At 35.7% G+C, this 19831-nt stretch overlaps 2 protein-coding genes across 8 annotated transcripts in view; one reads left to right on the top strand and one right to left on the bottom strand.

The window, feature by feature from the left end:
- dock7 (dedicator of cytokinesis 7) overlaps positions 1–11004 on the top strand; it is a 54132-nt gene extending 43128 nt beyond the window's left edge. For 3 of the 5 annotated variants that reach the window (XM_054602743.1, XM_054602741.1, XM_054602745.1), the window contains 7 exons: positions 571–696; positions 826–915; positions 1070–1306; positions 1577–1720; positions 1848–1954; positions 2389–2556; positions 9941–11004. In XM_054602743.1, coding sequence (XP_054458718.1) covers positions 571–696; positions 826–915; positions 1070–1306; positions 1577–1720; positions 1848–1954; positions 2389–2556; positions 9941–9983 — 915 coding nt within the window. In that variant the 3' untranslated portion in view covers positions 9984–11004. Of the gene's footprint in view, positions 1–561; positions 697–825; positions 916–1069; positions 1307–1576; positions 1721–1847; positions 1955–2388; positions 2557–9940 lie in introns of all 5 variants that reach the window. The other 2 variants (XM_054602744.1, XM_054602742.1) reach the window with 1 other exon arrangement.
- Positions 10801–19831, bottom strand: usp1 (ubiquitin specific peptidase 1). 3 transcript variants are annotated; one of them, XM_054602746.1, is made up of 9 exons: positions 19719–19831; positions 19161–19407; positions 18227–18371; positions 16963–17064; positions 16547–16716; positions 15228–15925; positions 14562–14720; positions 14093–14294; positions 10801–13139 (listed from the first exon to the last, which is right to left on the bottom strand). In XM_054602746.1, exons 2-9 carry the CDS (start codon positions 19328–19330, stop codon positions 12380–12382), a joined length of 2406 nt encoding a protein of 801 aa, XP_054458721.1. In that variant the 5' UTR covers positions 19331–19407; positions 19719–19831; the 3' UTR covers positions 10801–12379. The 3 variants fall into 3 exon arrangements, with proteins under 3 accessions (XP_054458721.1, XP_054458723.1, XP_054458722.1); XM_054602748.1 differs by having other exon boundaries at positions 18227–18368; XM_054602747.1 differs by having other exon boundaries at positions 19161–19404.

The following is a 19831-nucleotide window of genomic DNA, read 5'->3' as shown; positions in this document are numbered from 1 at the left end:
GTGTGGATGATGGTGTTGAGGTTGCTCACCTCCTCATGGCTGCTTTCTATCAGACACAACCCATATCTTCACAGACATAGAAACCATTCAAAGACACTTCTATAAGCTACAATATTTTTTTTAACATGAGGAGATGCTATTACTTTACGTCTTATCTTGTCTTATTGCTGTGATGAATCACTCTTGCACCTTTTCATTTCTCTGAATGAGCTAGAACCTTTTCTCCCTTCCTTTACACCTGTGAACTAAACAGTCACATCTGGAGCTGAAGTCTACTGTTGTTGGATGGACTTCTTATCAGAATATAAAAGGAAAAAAAAAAAGAGCCATCATTTCGTTGCAAATGCTTCCTGGTCCTCAGTAGTGATCAGCATAAAAAAAGCTCACCGTTGTAAGAAATTAGGTTTTGCACTGTATCTTAGTATGATTAACGGATTTGGACAATGGCTTTAAAAAAAGTTTGGTTTTATTTTGACAATCTGGAGTGTAATGAACACATTCTTATCCGAAGTTACGTTATATTCTTGCTCAGCACTAACATTTATCTCTCTCTGCTCGCAGGATGGAAAGAGGATGTTTGGTACGTACTTCAGAGTTGGATTTTACGGTTCAAAGTTGGGCGACTTGGACGAGCAGGAGTTTGTGTACAAAGAGCCGGCCATCACGAAGCTGGCGGAAATTTCTCACAGGCTAGAGGTAAATTCCACCATGAAGCCACTGGATTCTCCTGTAAAACCACGATTCTTAGATTTCCTCGTAGCCATGGGTGCTTTTAGTACTTCTGCTCAGAACTAATGAGGTTCTGTGCTGCATTTTTTTCCTCAGGGTTTCTATGGAGAGCGATTTGGAGAGGACCAGGTCGAAGTCATTAAGGACTCCAACCCAGTGGACAAGTGCAAGTTGGACCCAAATAAGGTTGGTGTTGGGCAGAGTGTTCATTTCCACATGTGGGATTTTGTGGATGGAATTTGTGAAGTTTAAATTGATTTTATTCAAACCTTTAGTCTCAGAATCCATCTTCAACAGAGGGAACATATGTTATAATATGTTCTAACTGTTATTTCTCTAGGCATTCATCCAGATCACATATGTGGAGCCGTACTTCGACACGTACGAGATGAAGGACCGCATCACCTACTTTGACAAGAACTACAATTTGCGACGTTTCGTCTACTGCACCCCCTTCACTCTAGACGGGCGTGCCCACGGGGACCTGCACGAACAGTTCAAACGCAAGACCATCCTCACCACCTCCCACGCTTTCCCTTACATCAAGACACGCATCAACATCATCCACAAAGAGGAGGTGGGTGAACACTTTTCAACCTGCTCCCAGAAAGCAACTGTCCTGCAGAAGAGTTTAGTTTTTTTTATATACCTATTTTAGTTTATTTTGATTTCTTCTCAGACAGCTAACAACTAATAAAGATTTGCATTTTTTATTTTAAAAAAAAGAAAAACAGCATACAGTATCTTATCTCCAGCTGTTTAAGGATGATTATCTGAAAAATGAAGTGATTGTAAAAGGAACAGTTTTATCCAACTCTTGAAACAGCTAGTATCTGTGACTTTCCAGATTATATCCACACCCATTGAAGTGGCAATAGAAGACATGCAGAAGAAGACTCAGGAGCTGGCCTTCGCCACCCACCAGGACCCTGCTGATGCAAAGATGCTGCAGATGGTCCTACAGGGATCAGTGGGCACAACTGTCAACCAGGTAATGTGTTAAGCATTTGCATTGGTGCTTGGGAAGAAAGAAAAAGCATATGAAAAAAAGTAGTATTAGAGGAATTTATGAGCATGAGTAAAGTTTTAGACTAAATAGTCATATCTGTTTCCCTCAGGGTCCTCTGGAGGTGGCTCAGGTGTTCCTGTCAGAGATTCCCAGTGACCCAAAGCTGTATAGACACCACAATAAGCTACGGCTCTGCTTCAAAGACTTCACAAAGAGGTATGGACTGTGAACGATGAATCCTCAGGTGCAACATGTCCGAGAGACACAATATTTAACACAAAATTATGAAAAAACAATCTTTAAGTACTGTGATCCGTTTGTCAAAATAATGAGAAAACGATCTTTCTCTTTTTAGGAAACGAAAAAGATTGTTTTGATCAGTCAAAAAGCTGCTGTTGATATAAGAGAGTTTCATGGGTTCATGTTGGTTTCTATGCAAAACAGCCCCCTTATCTATTCTGATGGTTCGTTTAAGAACGTTTCCGCCAGTTTGCTGAAAAGTGAACGTTTAACTACAATTATAGTTAAACCAGATGCCTTAATAAGCCTTCCTACAGAACGAGTAGGGCAAAGATTCTTCATATCTATCTACAGTAGCAAGACAAAGTATTGTACAGAATCTAACGGCCAGTATTTTTTCTCTGCCAAAGGTGTGAAGATGCCCTGCGTAAGAATAAGAGCCTGATTGGTCCGGACCAGAAGGAGTACCAGAGGGAGCTGGAGAGGAACTATCACCGGCTGAAGGAGGCGCTTCAGCCCCTCATCAACAGAAAGATCCCACAGCTTTATAAACCTGTACTTCAGGTCAACTCACACAGGTAGGGCTGGACCGGGGCACCTTTTCTCTGTATGAATGTAGATGATACAGGGTGTCCACAGGGTGCTAAAAAGTATTAAAGTTGATAAATCAACTGGCTACAATAAGGCCCTCAAGCAAGGTATAATATGCAAGAATATCTTAAAAACCAGCGTATCGACTCAAAAAGAATCCCTCTCAATCACCAAGTATAGTTTGTGGTGGTGTCTCTTTCTACAGAGACCCCGCCCCCTGCTTCTATTTTCTTTTCTTTTTATTTGACTGTGTTTGTGACCTTTCTGGGCATCTGCAAATACTTTTTTCTAGATAGTATACTATAACTTTTTTATGACTTTTTTTCAACATACTTAAACATTACATTATTATGACCTTTTGAACTATACTATGACTTTTTTAAACATACTATATTCTGAATTTTTCGACATGCTATATTATGACTTTTTTATTGCTATTTATGACGTTCTATTCCAAGCCTTTTCCATGACTTTTTTGACATTCTATATTTTTACTCGTTTGAATGTACTAGGACTTTTTATGACTTTCTTTTTATGACTTTTTCTTTTTTTCTACATATTATCCTTAACTTTTTTTCACTTTTTTGGACATACTATTCTATGACTTTTTTTCACCTTTTTGGACATACTATAATATGACTTTTATTTCACTTTTTTGGACATACTATCCTATTACTTTTTTTTCACTTTTTTGGACATACTATACTATGACTTTTTTTCACTTTTTTGGACATACTATACTATGACTTCTTTTGACATACTATCCTATGACTTTTTTGGACATACTATACTATGACTTTTTTTCTTTTTGGACATACTATAATATGACTTCTTTTGACATACTATACTATGACTTTTTTTCGACACACTATACAATTATTTTATTTGACTTTTTTCGACATAATATCCTGACTTTTTTTGACACTATACTATGACTTTTTTAGAATTTTTCCTCATACTATATTATGATTTTTTTTCACTTCTTTCAACATAATATCCTATGACTTTTTTTTCCCTTTTTTGGACATACTATCCTATGACCTTTTTTCCTTTTTTCGACATACTATACTATGACTTTTTTAGACTTTATTCAACATACTATACTGTGACTTTTTCATTGCTTTTTACAACAATGTATTATACCATTTCCATGACTTTTTTGAACTTTTATACTATGACTGTTTTCGACATACTGTACTGTTTTATACATACATACTAGACTTGTTAATGAATGTTTTAGACATGCTATACTATGACCTTTTTATGACTTTTTTGGACATACTATACTTTGACTTTTTTTCACTTTTTTGGACATACTATACTATGACTTCTTTTGACATACTATCCTATGACCTTTGTTCACTTCTTTTGACATACTATACTATGGCTTTATTTTCACTTTTTGGACATACTATACTATGACTTTATTTTCACTTTTTGGACATACTATACTATACTTTTTTTACTTTTTTGGACTATGACTTTTTTTTACTTTTTTGGACATACTATACTATGACTTTTTTTTAACTTTTTTGGACATACTATACTATGACTTTTTTTTTTACTTTTTTGGACATACTATAATATGACTTCTTTTGACATACTATACTATGACTTCTTTTGACATACTATAGTATGACTTTTGTTCACTTCTTTTGACATACTATACTTTGACTTTTGTTCACTTCTTTTGACATACTATACTATGGCTTTTCTGGACATACTATGACTTTTTTTTTTAACTTTTTTGGACATACTATACTATGACTTTTTTTTCTTTTGACATACTATACTATGACTTTTTTGGACATACTATACTATGACTTTTGACTTTTTTGGACATACTATACTATGACTTTTTTAAACTTTTTTGGACATACTATACTATGACTTTTTTTTAACTTTTTTGGACATACTATACTATGACTTTTCTTTACTTTTTTGGACATACTATACTATGACTTTTTTTTTTTTGGACATACTATACTATGACTTTTTTGGACATACTATACTATGGCTTTTTTGGACATACTATACTATGACTTTTTTTAACTTTTTGGACATACTATACTATGACTTTTTTTACTTTTTTGGACATACTATACTATGACTTTATTTTCACTTTTTGGACATACTATCCTATGACTTCTTTTGACGTACTATAATATGACTTCTTTTGACATACTATACTATGACTTTTTTTTTCACTTTTTTGGACATACTATACTATGACTTCTTTGGACATACTATACTATGACTTCTTTTGACATACTATACTATGACTTCTTTTGACATACTATAGTATGACTTTTGTTCACTTCTTTTGACATACTATCCTATGACTTTTGTTCACTTCTTTTGACATACTATACTATGACTTTTTTGGACATACTATACTATGATTTTTTTTAACTTTTTTGGACATACTATACTATGACTTTTTTAAACTTTTTGGACATACTATACTATGACTTTTTTTTACTTTTTTGGACATACTATACTATGACTTTTTTTTAACTTTTTTGGACATACTATACTATGACTTTTTTTTAACTTTTTTGGACATACTATACTATGACTTTTTTGGACATACTATACTTTTTTTGACATACTATACTATGACTTTATTTTCACTTTTTGGACATACTATACTATGACTTTATTTTCACTTTTTGGACATACTATACTATACTTTATTTTCACTTTTTGACATACTATTTGACTTTTTTACATACTATAGTATGACTTTTTTGACATACTATAGTATGACTTTTTAACTTTTTTGACATACTATACTATGACTTTTTGGACATACTATACTATGACTTCTTTTGACATACTATACTATGACTTCTTTTGACATACTATAGTATGACTTTTGTTCACTTCTTTTGACATACTATCCTATGACTTTTGTTCACTTCTTTTGACATACTATACTATGGCTTTTTTGGACATACTATACTATGACTTTTTTTAACTTTTTTGGACATACTATACTATGACTTTTTTTTACTTTTTGGACATTTTGGCTTTTTTGGACATACTATACTATGACTTTTTTTTTACTATGATTTTTTTTTTGGACATACTATACTATGACTTTTTTAAACTTTTTTGGACATACTATACTATGACTTTTTTTTAACTTTTTTGGACATACTATACTTGACATTTTTTTGACTTTTTTGACATACTATACTATGACTTTTTTTTTAACTTTTTGGACATACTATATTTTGGCTTTTTTGGACATACTATACTATGACTTTTTTTTTTACTTTTTTGGACATACTATACTATGACTTTTTTTTTTACTTTTTTGGACATACTATACTATGACTTTTTTTCACTTTTTGGACATACTATACTATGACTTCTTTTGACATACTATAGTATACTTCTTTTTGACATACTATAGTATGACTTTTTTTTTCACTTTTTTGGACATACTATACTATGACTTTTTGGACATGACTTTTATACTATGACTTTTTTTTGACTTCTTTTGACATACTATACTATGACTTCTTTTGACATACTATAGTATGACTTTTTTTCGACACACTATACAATTATTTTATTTGACTTTTTTCGACATAATATCCTGACTTTTTTTGACACTATACTATGACTTTTTTAGAATTTTTCCTCATACTATATTATGATTTTTTTTCACTTCTTTCAACATAATATCCTATGACTTTTTTTTTTTTTGACTTTTTTGGACATACTATCCTATGACCAATGTATTTTTTCCTTTTTTGACATACTATACTATGACTGTTTTTTTTAGACTTTATTCAACATACTATACTGTGACTTTTTCATTGCTTTTTACAACAATGTATTATACCATTTCCATGACTTTTTTGAACTTTTATACTATGACTGTTTTCGACATACTGTACTGTTTTATACATACATACTAGACTTGTTAATGAATGTTTTAGACATGCTATACTATGACCTTTTTATTTTTTTTGGACATACTATACTTTGACTTTTTTTGACTTTTTTGGACATACTATACTATGACTTCTTTTGACATACTATCCTATGACTTTTGTTCACTTCTTTTGACATACTATACTATGGCTTTTTTGGACATACTATACTATGACTTTTTAAACTTTTTTGGACATACTATACTATGACTTTTTTTTACTTTTTTGGACATACTATACTATGACTTTTTTAAACTTTTTTGGACATACTATACTATGACTTTTTTTTTTTTACTTTTTTGGACATACTATACTATGACTTTTTTGGACATACTATTTTTTTCACTTTTTTGGACATACTATACTATGACTTTTTTTCACTTTTTTGGACATACTATACTATGACTTCTTTTGACATACTATACTATGACTTCTTTTGACATACTATAGTATGACTTTTTTGGACATACATACTATACAATTACTTTTTTTATTTTGACTTTTTTTTCTTTTTTGGACATAATATCCTGATTTTTTTTTGACACTATACTATGACTTTGTTTTGACTATTTTTCACTTTTTTGGACATACTATACTATGACTTTTTTTCCACTTCTTTTCAACATAACTATTTTTTTATCCTATGACTTTTTTGGACATACTATACTATGACTTCTTTTGACATACTATAGTATGACTTTTTTTTTTTGACATACTATAGTATGACTTTTTTGGACATACTATACTATGACTTCTTTTGACATACTATCCTATGACTTTTTTTTCTTTTTTGACATACTATAGTATGACTTTTTTTCTTTTGACACACTATACAATTATTTTATTTTACTTTTTTCGACATAATATCCTGACTTTCTTTGACACTATACTATGACTTTTTTGAATTTTTCCTCATACTATATTATGATTATTTTTTTCACTTCTTTCAACATAATATCCTATGACTTTTTTTTTCCATTTTTTGGACATACTATCCTATGACCTTTTTTCCTTTTTTTCGACATACTATACTATGACTTTTTTAGACTTTATTCAACATACTATACTGTGACTTTTTCATTGCTTTTTACAACAATGTATTATACCATTTCCATGACTTTTTTGAACTTTTATACTATGACTGTTTTCGACATACTGTACTGTTTTATACATACATACTAGACTTGTTAATGAATGTTTTAGACATGCTATACTATGACCTTTTTATGACCTTTTTGGACATACTATACTTTGACTTTTTTTCACTTTTTTGGACATACTATACTATGACTTCTTTTGACATACTATCCTATGACTTTTGTTCACTTTTTGACATACTATACTATGGCTTTTTTGGACATACTATACTATGACTTTTTTAAATTTTTTTGGACATACTATACTATGACTTTTTTTTACTTTTTTGGACATACTATACTATGACTTTTTTTTTTTTTTTTACTTTTTTTTTTTGGACATACTATACTATGACTTTTTTTTAACTTTTTTGGACATACTATACTATGACTTCTTTTGACATACTATACTATGACTTCTTTTGACATACTATAGTATGACTTTTTTTCGACACACTATACAATTATTTTATTTTACTTTTTTCGACATAATATCCTGACTTTTTTTGACACTATACTATGACTTTGTTTCGAATTTTTCCTCATACTATATTATGATTTTTTTTCACTTCTTTCAACATAATATCCTATGACTTTTTTTGACTGACTATCCTATGACTTTTTTTTTCCTTTTTTGGACATACTATACTATGACTTTTTTAGACTTTATTCAACATACTATACTGTGACTTTTCGACATACTGTCCTACGACTTTCTTTCACTTTTTTTAACATACAATACTATGACTGTTTTTGACATTCTATACTATGAGTTGTTTTCAACATATGACAACTATGACATTTGTTTTACTTTTTTCGACATAGTTTGCAGTGACTTTTTTGAAATACAAACTGTCTTTTTTTAACATTCTACCCTATGACTTTTGTATGACTTTTTTCGACATACTATACTATGACATTTTTATGACTTTTTGCTACATTCTATATTAAGACTTTTTCATGACTTTGTGACATACTATAATTTGACTCTTTTCATCAAACTATACAGTACATTTTTTCATGTAGTTTACTATTCCTTTCCCATGACTTTTTTATGACTATTTCAACAGATTATGCAATGACTTTTTCTTGACATAATATACTATAACTTATTTTCGACATGCTATATTAGGATTTTTTTTTACGTACCATGTCTTTTTTGATATACTATGACATTTCTCTAAATGCTATACTGTCTTTTTCAACATACTTTACTATATTTGTAAGACAATACGATGATTTTTTCATGATATGCTATAGTACTTTTTTACAACACTATTACATACAATTTTACGACTTTTTTGAAGATGTGCTTTACAATGACTTTTTTTACAACATAGTATTGTGACTTATTCATGACATAATATATGTTGTTATCACAGACTTTATATAGCTATCTTACAATCAATCAAGCTGCACGGTGGTGTAGTGGTTAGCACTGTCGCCTCACAGCAAGAGGGGCCCGGGTTCAATTCCCGGGCTGGACAACCTTCTGTGTGGAGTTTGCATGTTCTCCCCGTGTCAGCGTGGGTTCTCTCCGGGTTCTCCGGCTTCCTCCCACAGTCCAAAGACATGCAGCTGAGGTGCATTGAAGACTCTAAATTGCCCGTAGGTGTGGATGTGAGTGTGAATGGTTGTCTGTCTCTATATGTCTGCCCTGTGACAGACTGGCGACCTGTCCAGGGTGAACCCTGCCTTCACCCATTGACAGCTGAGATCGGCTCCAGCACCCTGCGACCCTTAACTGGATAAGCAGGTTACGGAAAACCTGCTTATCCAGTTCTCTGCTGGATAAGCAGGTTACGGAAAACCTGCTTATCCAGTTAAGCTGATGTAACCGGTTAGAACTCAAAGTTGTGATGAGTTCCTTAAATGTATGGAAAGGGTCTTTAAAAGTATTAACATTATCTTAAGGATTCCTGCATATACCCTGCAATACGTTTTGGTGACCTTAAATGAATCTTTGTTTTTGCTTCTTCAATAATCATGCAGCAAACGGACAGCTTGATAAGGTAGCTCGGGATTTTCACACTACATTTTGTGCTGCTTTTGTTTAAGTATCTATGTCATGTGTTTGTTATTTTGTCAGGACATTTAAGTGATCCCAGCTTTGTGGTCAAGCCAGAATTCTGTATTTTAAAATGGGAATGGAAACCGCAGATAAACCAGCCTACATGTTGCTAAAATAATTGCCTCGAAGTCCAGTTAATCCCCCAAATCACTTCCATGTCCAATGAAAAACATCAGATATATGTCTAAATGAAAAAAAATGTTTTCCTTATTTTCAGAGATTCCTTCAGCAGAATGAGTCTTCGCAAGCTTGACCTGTGAAGATAAAGAAGAATACAGGCGCGCACACACACAAAAACACACACACCAGAAAATGCAATATTAATTTATTCTCGATTGTAAATAGGAGTCTCTTGAAGGTTGGTCAGTTTTTTTTGATAGCATGTCAAAAGAAAGGCTACAAGTGTTGCAGCTTGGTACGTCATTCCAGTGTCTTAATTTGTTTACATACAAACTGTTACACAATCAGAAGGACATTCAAGTGGATCTTAACGATTAAAGAGATGCCTTGGCATTTAGATTTTTTCTTTGCTGGCCATTTGTCACATATGGGGGCATAAGTCTTTATATGTCCTTTTACTACCGCTATAATAATAGTAATGTTAGCCTCCACTTTTGAAACCAACAGAATCTGCTGGATGTAAACTAATACGCCACTGAATACAAAGAATGCTCTGAGACCCTTTTATCGGTTAATTAAAGTGCCAAAAAACATTTTGTCTGCAGAAAAGGTGCGATTTTAACAGTCAATGTGTCTAATTATGTTATGTCAAAAATCTCTATTCAATTTCATGTGTGCACTTTTTTTATTATGGCGTAGCGTTGCATTTTACAACAAAAGTTGATGTAATTCAATTGAGGGGGGAGGGAAAAAAATGAAAACATGCAAAAAACGGTACCATTATTTATCATGATGCTTTATCATTTTTATTTGAAAGAATGTTTTAAAGTAAGGTACTTCGAACATCCTTGTATTATTTTATGTAGTTTTGTTTATTTTAAATATTTTACTAAATAAATATTTTAATGTTCAGTTTGGTGTATGTTTGTAATATTCTTGCTTCCAAGTGTTTTATTGTTGTTTTTTTAATGTAGGATTTATTTTATGTTGGAGACAAATCAGTTGGATGTGAATGAGTATCTCCAGATGAAAGTACAAACTTTATTGCTTTAGAATTGAACCTGGCAACATGAATATAATTACAGTGGAATCCGTTACAGTTTAATAGAGACAACACAAAACTTGCCCTGGAGATCGTTCCCATGTTTATGAGTCACTCTGGTCTATAGTGGGTATTAATCACTAAGCTAAATAACTAATTCAATCCCTGAAACCATGATTGGATTTAAACACTGCTGTGGAACCTGAGACAATGTCAACATTACTGAATAATAAACATGATCATATTTTACAAGCAAAAATACGTTATATTAATTACAAAAACGCTGAACAAGCACAAAAGCGATCAAATCTACACCTTAAAGATGTGTTCGATTCTTGACTTGCTTACTTTCAAACTCGTTTTAGTCCAGTAGATCTGTCCCTGTGCACTCTTCATTCTTTTCTGATATCTGCTTGTTTATTGTTTTGTCTTAAAATAACTTTAAATGAAGAGTAAGTAGAAAAACAGAACTGAAGGAAGGTCCAATGCTGTCAGAGTCTCGCTGAGCAGGGATTGGACCTTTCTTCCTCTGAATTATTTTTATACAGATTTAATTATATGTACTTGACAGCTGACTGAAGAAATACACATTTTTAAGGTTTTTAAAATATCTTCTCTCTGAATTTGCATCTTGAAAAAGCTTCTGATGTCTGGAGGGAGCGAGACACCCTGATTGTTATTTTGCCCTGCAATAACTATTTGAGTATTAACAGTACCAACAAAATATGTATAAGCTTGGCATATAAAAGACACATCAAGTGTTTTTTTTTCAGTGTGAAAATATGCCAGTGTAAAAGTCATAGCATAGACGAGTTCAATTTTAGGCCTCAGATGTATAAAAAAAGGATCAGTGCAAAACCAAATCTTTCTGAGAAGTTGTTATTGGAGGTGGCAAAGGTTTGAAAATATGTTAGAAACTGCAGCGTATTGCTCTCTTACCTTATGATGCATATGTTGTATTGCTTTGAAACAGAAAATATATTTGGTTCTTGTTTTGGCTTTTAGTTAAGTGATATATTCCAAACATGCACAGCACTGAGAGTATCTTGAATATAGAAACACATTTTAGAAAAATAAAGACATTCTCCATTTTTGCATTTTCAAATACTAACATTTAAGTTCAAAAGTGCTTTTCCAATTTATAAAAAAAAAAAAAATGGGACAGAAAGCAAATAGACAGCTCACTGTACTTCATAGAGAAGATCCACATACCAGAAAAGGGGATAAAGTAATCCCGGAACATAGAAAATGTAATTCCCATTTGACCAAACGTTTCTAAAAACCTAAACAGGCTCATGAACATCTGAGGTGAGAATCCACAAGAATGTTTGCTTTGTCAAACACATCTTCAGTTCATGTTCTAATGTGACCGCCACGATATGTTTGACCCCGTTTGGAGTATCGAAAAACATAACAGTAATTTTTCGGTTCGTTTAGCTACAAAAAGTCTGTCTGGCACAAACCCCCGACTCAGCAGGGGGCCTCGGGTCCGTGTTAGCGTTCGGGTTCAGGCATCCGTCTGTAGAACAGCAGGTAAGGTGTTGAAGAGGAGGACGTCTCAGGAGAGCAGGCTCGCAGGAACTCTTCCTCCTCAAACAAACGCACCTCAGAGTCATCAAACAGCAGCCATTTGCCCTCGTATTCAAGGAGGTGGTTCAGAGCCTGCTGCCCTGTGGACGCCTCCTCTCCTACTCGAGCTTCCTTGTTCAGTTCTGCTTCACTATTTTGGCCCAGGCTTTTGATGGGTTTCCTCCGTTTGGATCCCTCTGTTGATGCACTGCTGGCTGCTTTTTCCGTGTGTTTGCCGTTGCTCCCGAGGTCACAACTAGACAGACTCCTCTGGCCACCCAGGAGTCCAACTCCGCCCTCCGACAGCTTCTTTCCTCCCGTTTTGCTGCTCGCCAAACTTGCACCTCTCTGTCCCTTTGCATTCAGGCTGAAGGACACCTCTCCATCATCATAGTCCAGCACTTCATCTTTCACTTGGGTTCCCTCTTTATTTTCCTCCTCCTCCTCCTCCTCCGTTTCTTTTCGGTCCCCCAGCCAGAGCGTGGCATCTTTCAGATCAGACATGCAGACGTAGGCCGTGTAGTGGCCGCTGCTGATGGTAACGCCACTGTGCATGACCACGGCAAAGAGCCGGTAGCGTTGACCCTTCGTGGACGACGACCGCGTGCACCACTCCTCCAGAGACAAGGTCAAAGGGGTCTGCAGGGGAGTGTTCACTTTGGACAGACCTGCATATGGGTCCAAGCTTTAAGGAAAAGAAACAGGGATGAATAAGATCTGTACCACGGTCATGTCACTGGATTTTGAAGGACTATTGAGAATTAGGTGAAACGTTTCCTGTTGTATTCCTGTTTACAGTATGTGGTAAGTCTTCAAAAGAGTAATTGTATTGTATTTCATGAAAAAGAAAAAAAACATAGTATGTCATAAAAGAGTAAATAAAAGTCATATCATGAAAATGTCATCGTAAAATATGCAAAAGAAATTCCCTGACTTCAGTGTAAACCAGGTGAAATTATTTTTTTGGAGGGTGGCAAAAAAATAAATATTCTGAAGCCTTATAGAGCAGCTGCATAATGACATAAAGGGATCTGCATCTGCCAATATGGATCATCAATAATTTGTATCGGCGGATCAAGGATCTCTAAAACTTAAAGATAAATCTTAGAAGTAAATTCTGCTTGAATATTACAGAAATAGTGACTTCAGCAGAGTTCACTTCTATTTACAATACAGTGGCAGGAAACCCTGGTATTGGAAGCAGGACACAGCTGACTGACCTCTGAAACGCGAAACCCACCGGCGGGATTGAAAAGCATGCTTACAATCGCCAAAACTACACCGGTAATCACAGCCAGAAGCTGTAAAAAAAAACGACATTATCGCCAGATTTCCATCTGTACGATGGTCCTTGAACACGTCGTGTGTGACAAAAGCTTCCTTTAAGTAACCAGATATTGTAAAAAACATTAAATTCTGCGCTCCTCAGTGCAACTAGCAAACCACTATTGGCTCGCCTGCGACCAACACGTCACATTGTGAAACTTTGACTGACCTGAGGGCTGCTGAGTGCTTTGATAAGAACCCATTAGTTGTTGCAGCTCAACTATAATTAATCTCCATTTTTTTGGAAGCAAATAATGAAGGATAGCAAATACTGAAATGAAAATAAACGTGTGTAAAAATGTATCAACTCACTCTAAACTGTTGGCAGAGAAGCGCTTGAGGTGAATGGTGATCACTTCCGGGGTTTTGTCAAACAGCAGACTCCTCTCGGCCTCGGTGTAATGGTGACACGTCTCACAGAAGTATTTGTCCTCCCCAACGATGCGCTCCACTGACGCAAACTGAGCGATCGCCCATTTCAGAGTCTTCAGCTCTGGTTTGGGATCAGGAGAAACTGGGAAGAGAGAGGAGACCAGTTATTTCATTAAATCACGTTGGTTTCTTTCGTCTGCATTGTGGTCTGAAGGAAAAAAAACAATAAGATTGTCTTCAAATTCTGTTTGGCAGGAGGTGACATTGTAATAAAAGTTTTTAAAAATGCGTTTGCACTGTGCAGTAGCCAAACTGTTCACCACAACCCATGCTTGGAGCGATCAATCCATCATGGTACAGGGACTACTTTTTGTTTTTAAAGAGTTGCTGTGTTGATAAGCGTCCTCACCCTCAGAGAGGTCGTCCGGGCTGCTGGGTTCGTCATCGAGGACCGGGACACTGATGTCTTGGAAGTCTTCTCTCCTTTCCGTGAAGCTTTCACACTCCAGACAGCGAGTCCTCAAAACCAGTTGGCCCTGGAACAAGTGCTCCATCAGGTCCAGGCCCTCTGGATAAAACATAAAACAGTTGTATTTAAGGCCTGAAGTCGCACATAAACTAATGCTGAGATTTTACAGGTCAGAGGTGAAATCCAGTTAACAGAAATCCATCATCCTTACTGTCTCCCCGTCTTTTTCTTTTACTCTCTATTCCAACTGTTTGAAAGCTGCTTTTAAAATACAATAACCTACTAATTAAGAAACAACACTAAAGACAATGTATATTGGAAAGCTACCTAGATAATTATATAGCACACTTTTTTCTTCAATGATTAATAAATAAATAAATAAAGAGGCTGCAAAAACAAATTTCCTTGAATGAGAAGTTAAAAACCAAAATCTCTAAAACCACTATGACCTCTTAATTCTCAATCTTTCATCAGCGATCAACCTGTCAGTTTACGAGTTTCATATTTATCATTCTACTTATTAAATCCTTCATTTCCTGCACCTGACAAAACAGATCCCTCATATTAAATAAATGTCCTCTTCCTCCCGCAGTAATAATATCATACCCTGACGTTTCACTGCCTTCTCGTCTTCGGCCACGTTTTGTGGGGACGTCTCTTCGCTGCTCTTCTCGTTTGGACTTTGCTCGTCCGTCAGCTCGTTCTCCTGCTCCGGTTTGTTCTGGTTCTTCGCAGAGCTGATCTTTCCCACGCTGAGGAACTTGGAGAAAATACTGGGTTGTTTACCAGAAGGCCTCAGCCAGCTCAGCTTGGACCTCTTCTTTCCTTTCCCGTCTGCCTCTTTGGATGCCTTTTCACCTTTCCCCTCCCCATCACCGCCTTTTTCCTCCGCCTCCCGACTTGGTTTCTTCGGCTTTTCATCCTCCGCCTTCTCCTCTCCATCTTTGTCTGGGTCGCTGTTGATGGTGATGTCACTGGAGGACTTCCTTTTGGAGCGGGTGAGGGGTTTATTATCCTCTGCGTCAGATTTCTTAGCCTTGACAGATTTGGGCTTCTTTTTGGCATTCCCCACCTCGGTGTCACTCTTCCTCTTGCCGCTGACTTGGCCGTCCTCTTCTGAGGGAGTTTTGGATTCTGTTGCAGAGACACCGTTCTCCAGTTTAACCTCGGTCTCATTGGAATCCGTCTCCAGCTCCTGCTCCTTCCTGATGGTGTCACAGGCCTCTTGGATATATCCCAGGATGCACTGCAGCACCTCTTGGGCATCATGCTGAAGATAGCCTTCATACATGGGGTTCAGCTGCCTGAAGCCATCATAGAGAGGTCACAATTAGCTCACTGATGGATTTGAATGATCTATCAATTGTTTAAGGGACAACTCAAAGCTACTGTTTATTTTAGCCTTAGAGGTGTGAACACGTGCTGCTGTTCTTTGGGGATTTTGACTGTTGTGCGAATGAAATACGCAATTTAATGTTTAGGTTTGTCAACATAGAATTTTTACTTTGACAATATATTTAATTAGTTTAATTGATGAAAAACGATCCATGCATTTATCACAGCAATGTGTTCATATTCATATCTATGGGTTTTGCTGAAGTTTTATGCTCCTTTTATTTTAAACACTCACTCATACATGAAATGCGAGGCTCTTGTACATGAGTGTTTTGAAAAAAAAGTCTAAACAATGTGATAACAGAAAAGGGCGGTTTAGGAATAATGTATTAAAAATAAATTTCATGAAAGTATTAAGATTTAAAATTTGACACGTCATTGTATGTTTTGCAAAAACAAACTGCATGTGATTTTTACCGTTACAGTTGAATGCATAGTTTTGTCCTACATTTCTTGTTAATGTGTGTAGAAATAAGCTAACTTACTAATGAACGCATCATTTGGACAGCCACCCGGGCAAAAACCCTTACCTGAGTGTGTGGAGTATTTTTCGCGGCGGCGTAGCGAGATCTCCTTCATTGAAGCCGTCCGGGCTTAACAGGAAGCTGGACTGCAGCTGTTCCACTGATGTTATAAGACTGTTGAAGCTTCCAAGGAGCTCAATTTGAGCAGGCAGAGCCTCGGCGACGACTTCTGACTGCTGAGAAATGAAATACAAACAAAATAATTAATTAAAAAAAGAGGTTAGAGGACTTTAGCTTCATATCTACTATATCAGATCCACTTAGAAGAGCTGGACACAATAACAGGAACACTGACTGCACATTATTGTAAGACAGTCCTAATTTAGGATTTTTAATTAATGATGTTGATAGGTTCATTTGTAAAGCCATTGTTTACAAATGTACATTTTGAAAAAGAAATATCACTGTTTGATTGCACCAACCTCTTCGCCTTTATCAGTTTCTTCCTTTGATGCGTCTTTTCTCTTAGACAGGTTGTACAGTTTCTTTATTCCTTCTCTGAGCCCCGGGCAGTAGTACAGCACCTGCAGGAGCAATCAGACATAAATTAGTCATCATACTTAAACATTGACTCTGTACAGAAAACACAAAAATACTTTCTAAATTATACTTTTTGGGCAGGATGTTACTGCTTGTAGTCACATAGAAGACACAAACGAGTGACACACTGAGCATGAACCAAATACTGAAACTATGACATTGCTATGTTTTTCATTGTCTGTGAGTGACAATTACAACAGGGTTTCTGAAGGGGTTCACTAAGTTAAACTAAAAACTTTTAAAAGACGTTATAAAAAGACATAGATTTCAATTTAACAAGCGTTTCACCAGCTAAAGCATTAATGATATCAATAAAAACCAGAATGGGTGACAAGGCCTTGAATTATTTACCAACTGCTTGAATTTTGTTTAAATTTATATCATATTTTGTTCCCTACCTCCCAGCAGTATTCTTGATAATGTCATTCATTAATCATTTAACACAACCTAGACCAGCAGCAAAAAATGGACAGATTTATGGATGGATGAGCCATTTAAAAATAACTAATTATAAATCATCCACATAACGCTTATACAAGGTCAGTGGTCTGAAATAGTAATATTTGGGATTATCAAGCCAAAATTTGCTTATAAATCACATACAAAAACACAGTACACAATAATAACACAAGTAGTGAAGTAATACAACAGTGAAAAGTTTCCTGCTTTCATACTTCATGAAAGCTTGGCTTATTGTCTAACCAGTGGCCTAAATGAACACATACTGTATGCTCTTCCGTCAACAATGAGACTTCACATGGAGAGGAAATAAACAACCATGTAGTGTTGCTCAGAGAACAACCTGCTGCTCAATACCAGTAAATCCAAGGATCTGATTGTTGATTTTTAGACGCACAGCCCTGTCCACATTAATGGAGCCGAGTTGGAGCAAGTTAGAAGCTTTAAGTTCTTGGAAATCTGCATCACAAACAACCTGACATGGTCATAGTACATCTCCATACTGGTAGACAAAGCTCATCAACAGCTGTATTTCTTTAGGAAACTTAAGATGGCAAATTCCCGTGGTAAGTTCTAGTCAACTTTTACAGAGGAGCAATAGAAAGCATCCGTGATCTGTACGGATCTCCCTAACGGATCGGCACGCATGTTAACTGCATGTTTTTGTCTGTGGTGAAAGGGACCCACCTGTAAGATGCTGTTCAGATAGCAGGTGTTGCCCAAGTTGTTGAAACCAACAAATGGCACCAAGCCCTCTCTCTTCTCACATGACAGGAGAAGGCCAGGTGAGGCTGGACATGGAGAAGGACCATGGACCGCCTGATCACAGCTGCTGAACAGTGAAGAAAACATAGTTTCAAATTAAAAGAAAAGCTGACATCATAACCTACTAGTTACTGGTTTGATTCTTTCACTAAGGCTTGGCAATATGGTTGTAATCATTATGCTCTGTTGTACATTGTTTAAAAACGATTAACATATACATAACCAAGCATGACTTACCAGATAGTTTTTATTTATATAAGATCTATTCGGGGCTCCTTAGCTTTGTTTGGCTTATGACCACATGTTTAGCTGTCAAATGATCATATAAATGGGAACCTGTCTGTTTTCAAGAGCATGGAGATAATTTAAGTCAAATGTATTCAAATATCCAAATATAAAGTTTCCCTATCTACACATACATGAACATGCCTTCACAGACGCTGTGAATTAAGCACAATAGTATGATTGAAATGATGTCACTAAAAACCTCTGCAATACAAATACACTGTGCAATAAAATAGTTATAATAGAATCTGTCTGTATATACAATATTTCAGTTACTGTGGATTCTTTACTGTTTTTTAATTGCTCATTTATAATACTTATTTTGTTACTATGTCTCTTGTTTGCACTATCCTCTATGCTGCTGTAATCCTGTAAATGTCCCCGCTGCGGGACTAATAAAGGATTATCTTGTTTTATCTTGTGTGAAACGTGTTACAACTGGCACGTTTTGGGCAAGGAGTAAAGGACACACAGCCTAACCAGACCCTCCCTAAACAAAGAAGGGTATCAAAGCAGTGTTTTGAACGTTGTATGACCCCCCCAGATCAATCACACATTGACAGAGACACACCTGGCCTCAGGCTCCTCTTGTTCCACCGTTTTGGGCTCATCTGCTTGAGGTTCAGAGAAATCCAGAGCCCGTTTAGTCTCCTTCTTCTGGAGGAACTTCAGAGACAGTTTGCTCCTCTTGACGGGGTTCCCCAGCGCCGCCACCACATTGTCACCCTGCAGACCTGGCATCTCTGATCCTGGTAACGTTGCCTCGGGAGATGTTTTTTGTTTTTTTTTCCTCTACAGAGATACAACAGCGCCCCCTACTGGTAAGAAAGGGAAACACAATGTAAATTCAGTGGGCGCCATCTGAGTTCAGCCAGAACGAAAGTGATCTACGCACTGCGTTTAGTTGAAGTTACACAACGAACCAAAATCGAAACTACTTAAGAATACTGATTTGCATCAGGAAGGAGACGTAAAAATATTTTGCTCAATATTGTGCAGTTTACAGAAAACACGGCTGAGAAAACTGGGTCACAGCGGTGTAGTGAAGAAGAAGATGAAGCACGCAGTTTATTTAACAGTTCGCTTCAACAACACTAACTTTGAAAATCCCTAAAGTGTGCACTCTCACCCCAATGAGTCATTTCAAGTCGATGTCTGATATATTTCACGGAGTATCCAGTGGATATGAGTGTTTGGAGATTCAGACGGTGTAGCAGAAGTTGGCGCTTTTTCCTGACGGGA

This window comes from Anoplopoma fimbria, chromosome 8 (assembly GCF_027596085.1).
Source record: "Anoplopoma fimbria isolate UVic2021 breed Golden Eagle Sablefish chromosome 8, Afim_UVic_2022, whole genome shotgun sequence".
In the NCBI taxonomy this organism is placed as follows: Eukaryota; Metazoa; Chordata; class Actinopteri; order Perciformes; family Anoplopomatidae; genus Anoplopoma; species Anoplopoma fimbria.
The sequence above is the reverse complement of the archived record's forward strand: the minus strand, read 5'-3'. Positions and strand labels throughout refer to the sequence as shown.

Coding starts and splice junctions, on each gene's coding strand:
- usp1 (XM_054602746.1), bottom strand. CDS start 19,330: ATGCCAGGTCTGCAGGGTGACAATGTGGTGGCGGCGCTGGGGAACCCC. Junction 16,717..16,962: donor AAACTGATAAAGGCGAAGAG/GTTGGTGCAATC, acceptor TTCATTTCTCAG/CAGTCAGAAGTCGTCGCCGA. Junction 15,926..16,546: donor AAAATACTCCACACACTCAG/GTAAGGGTTTTT, acceptor TGATGGCTTCAG/GCAGCTGAACCCCATGTATG.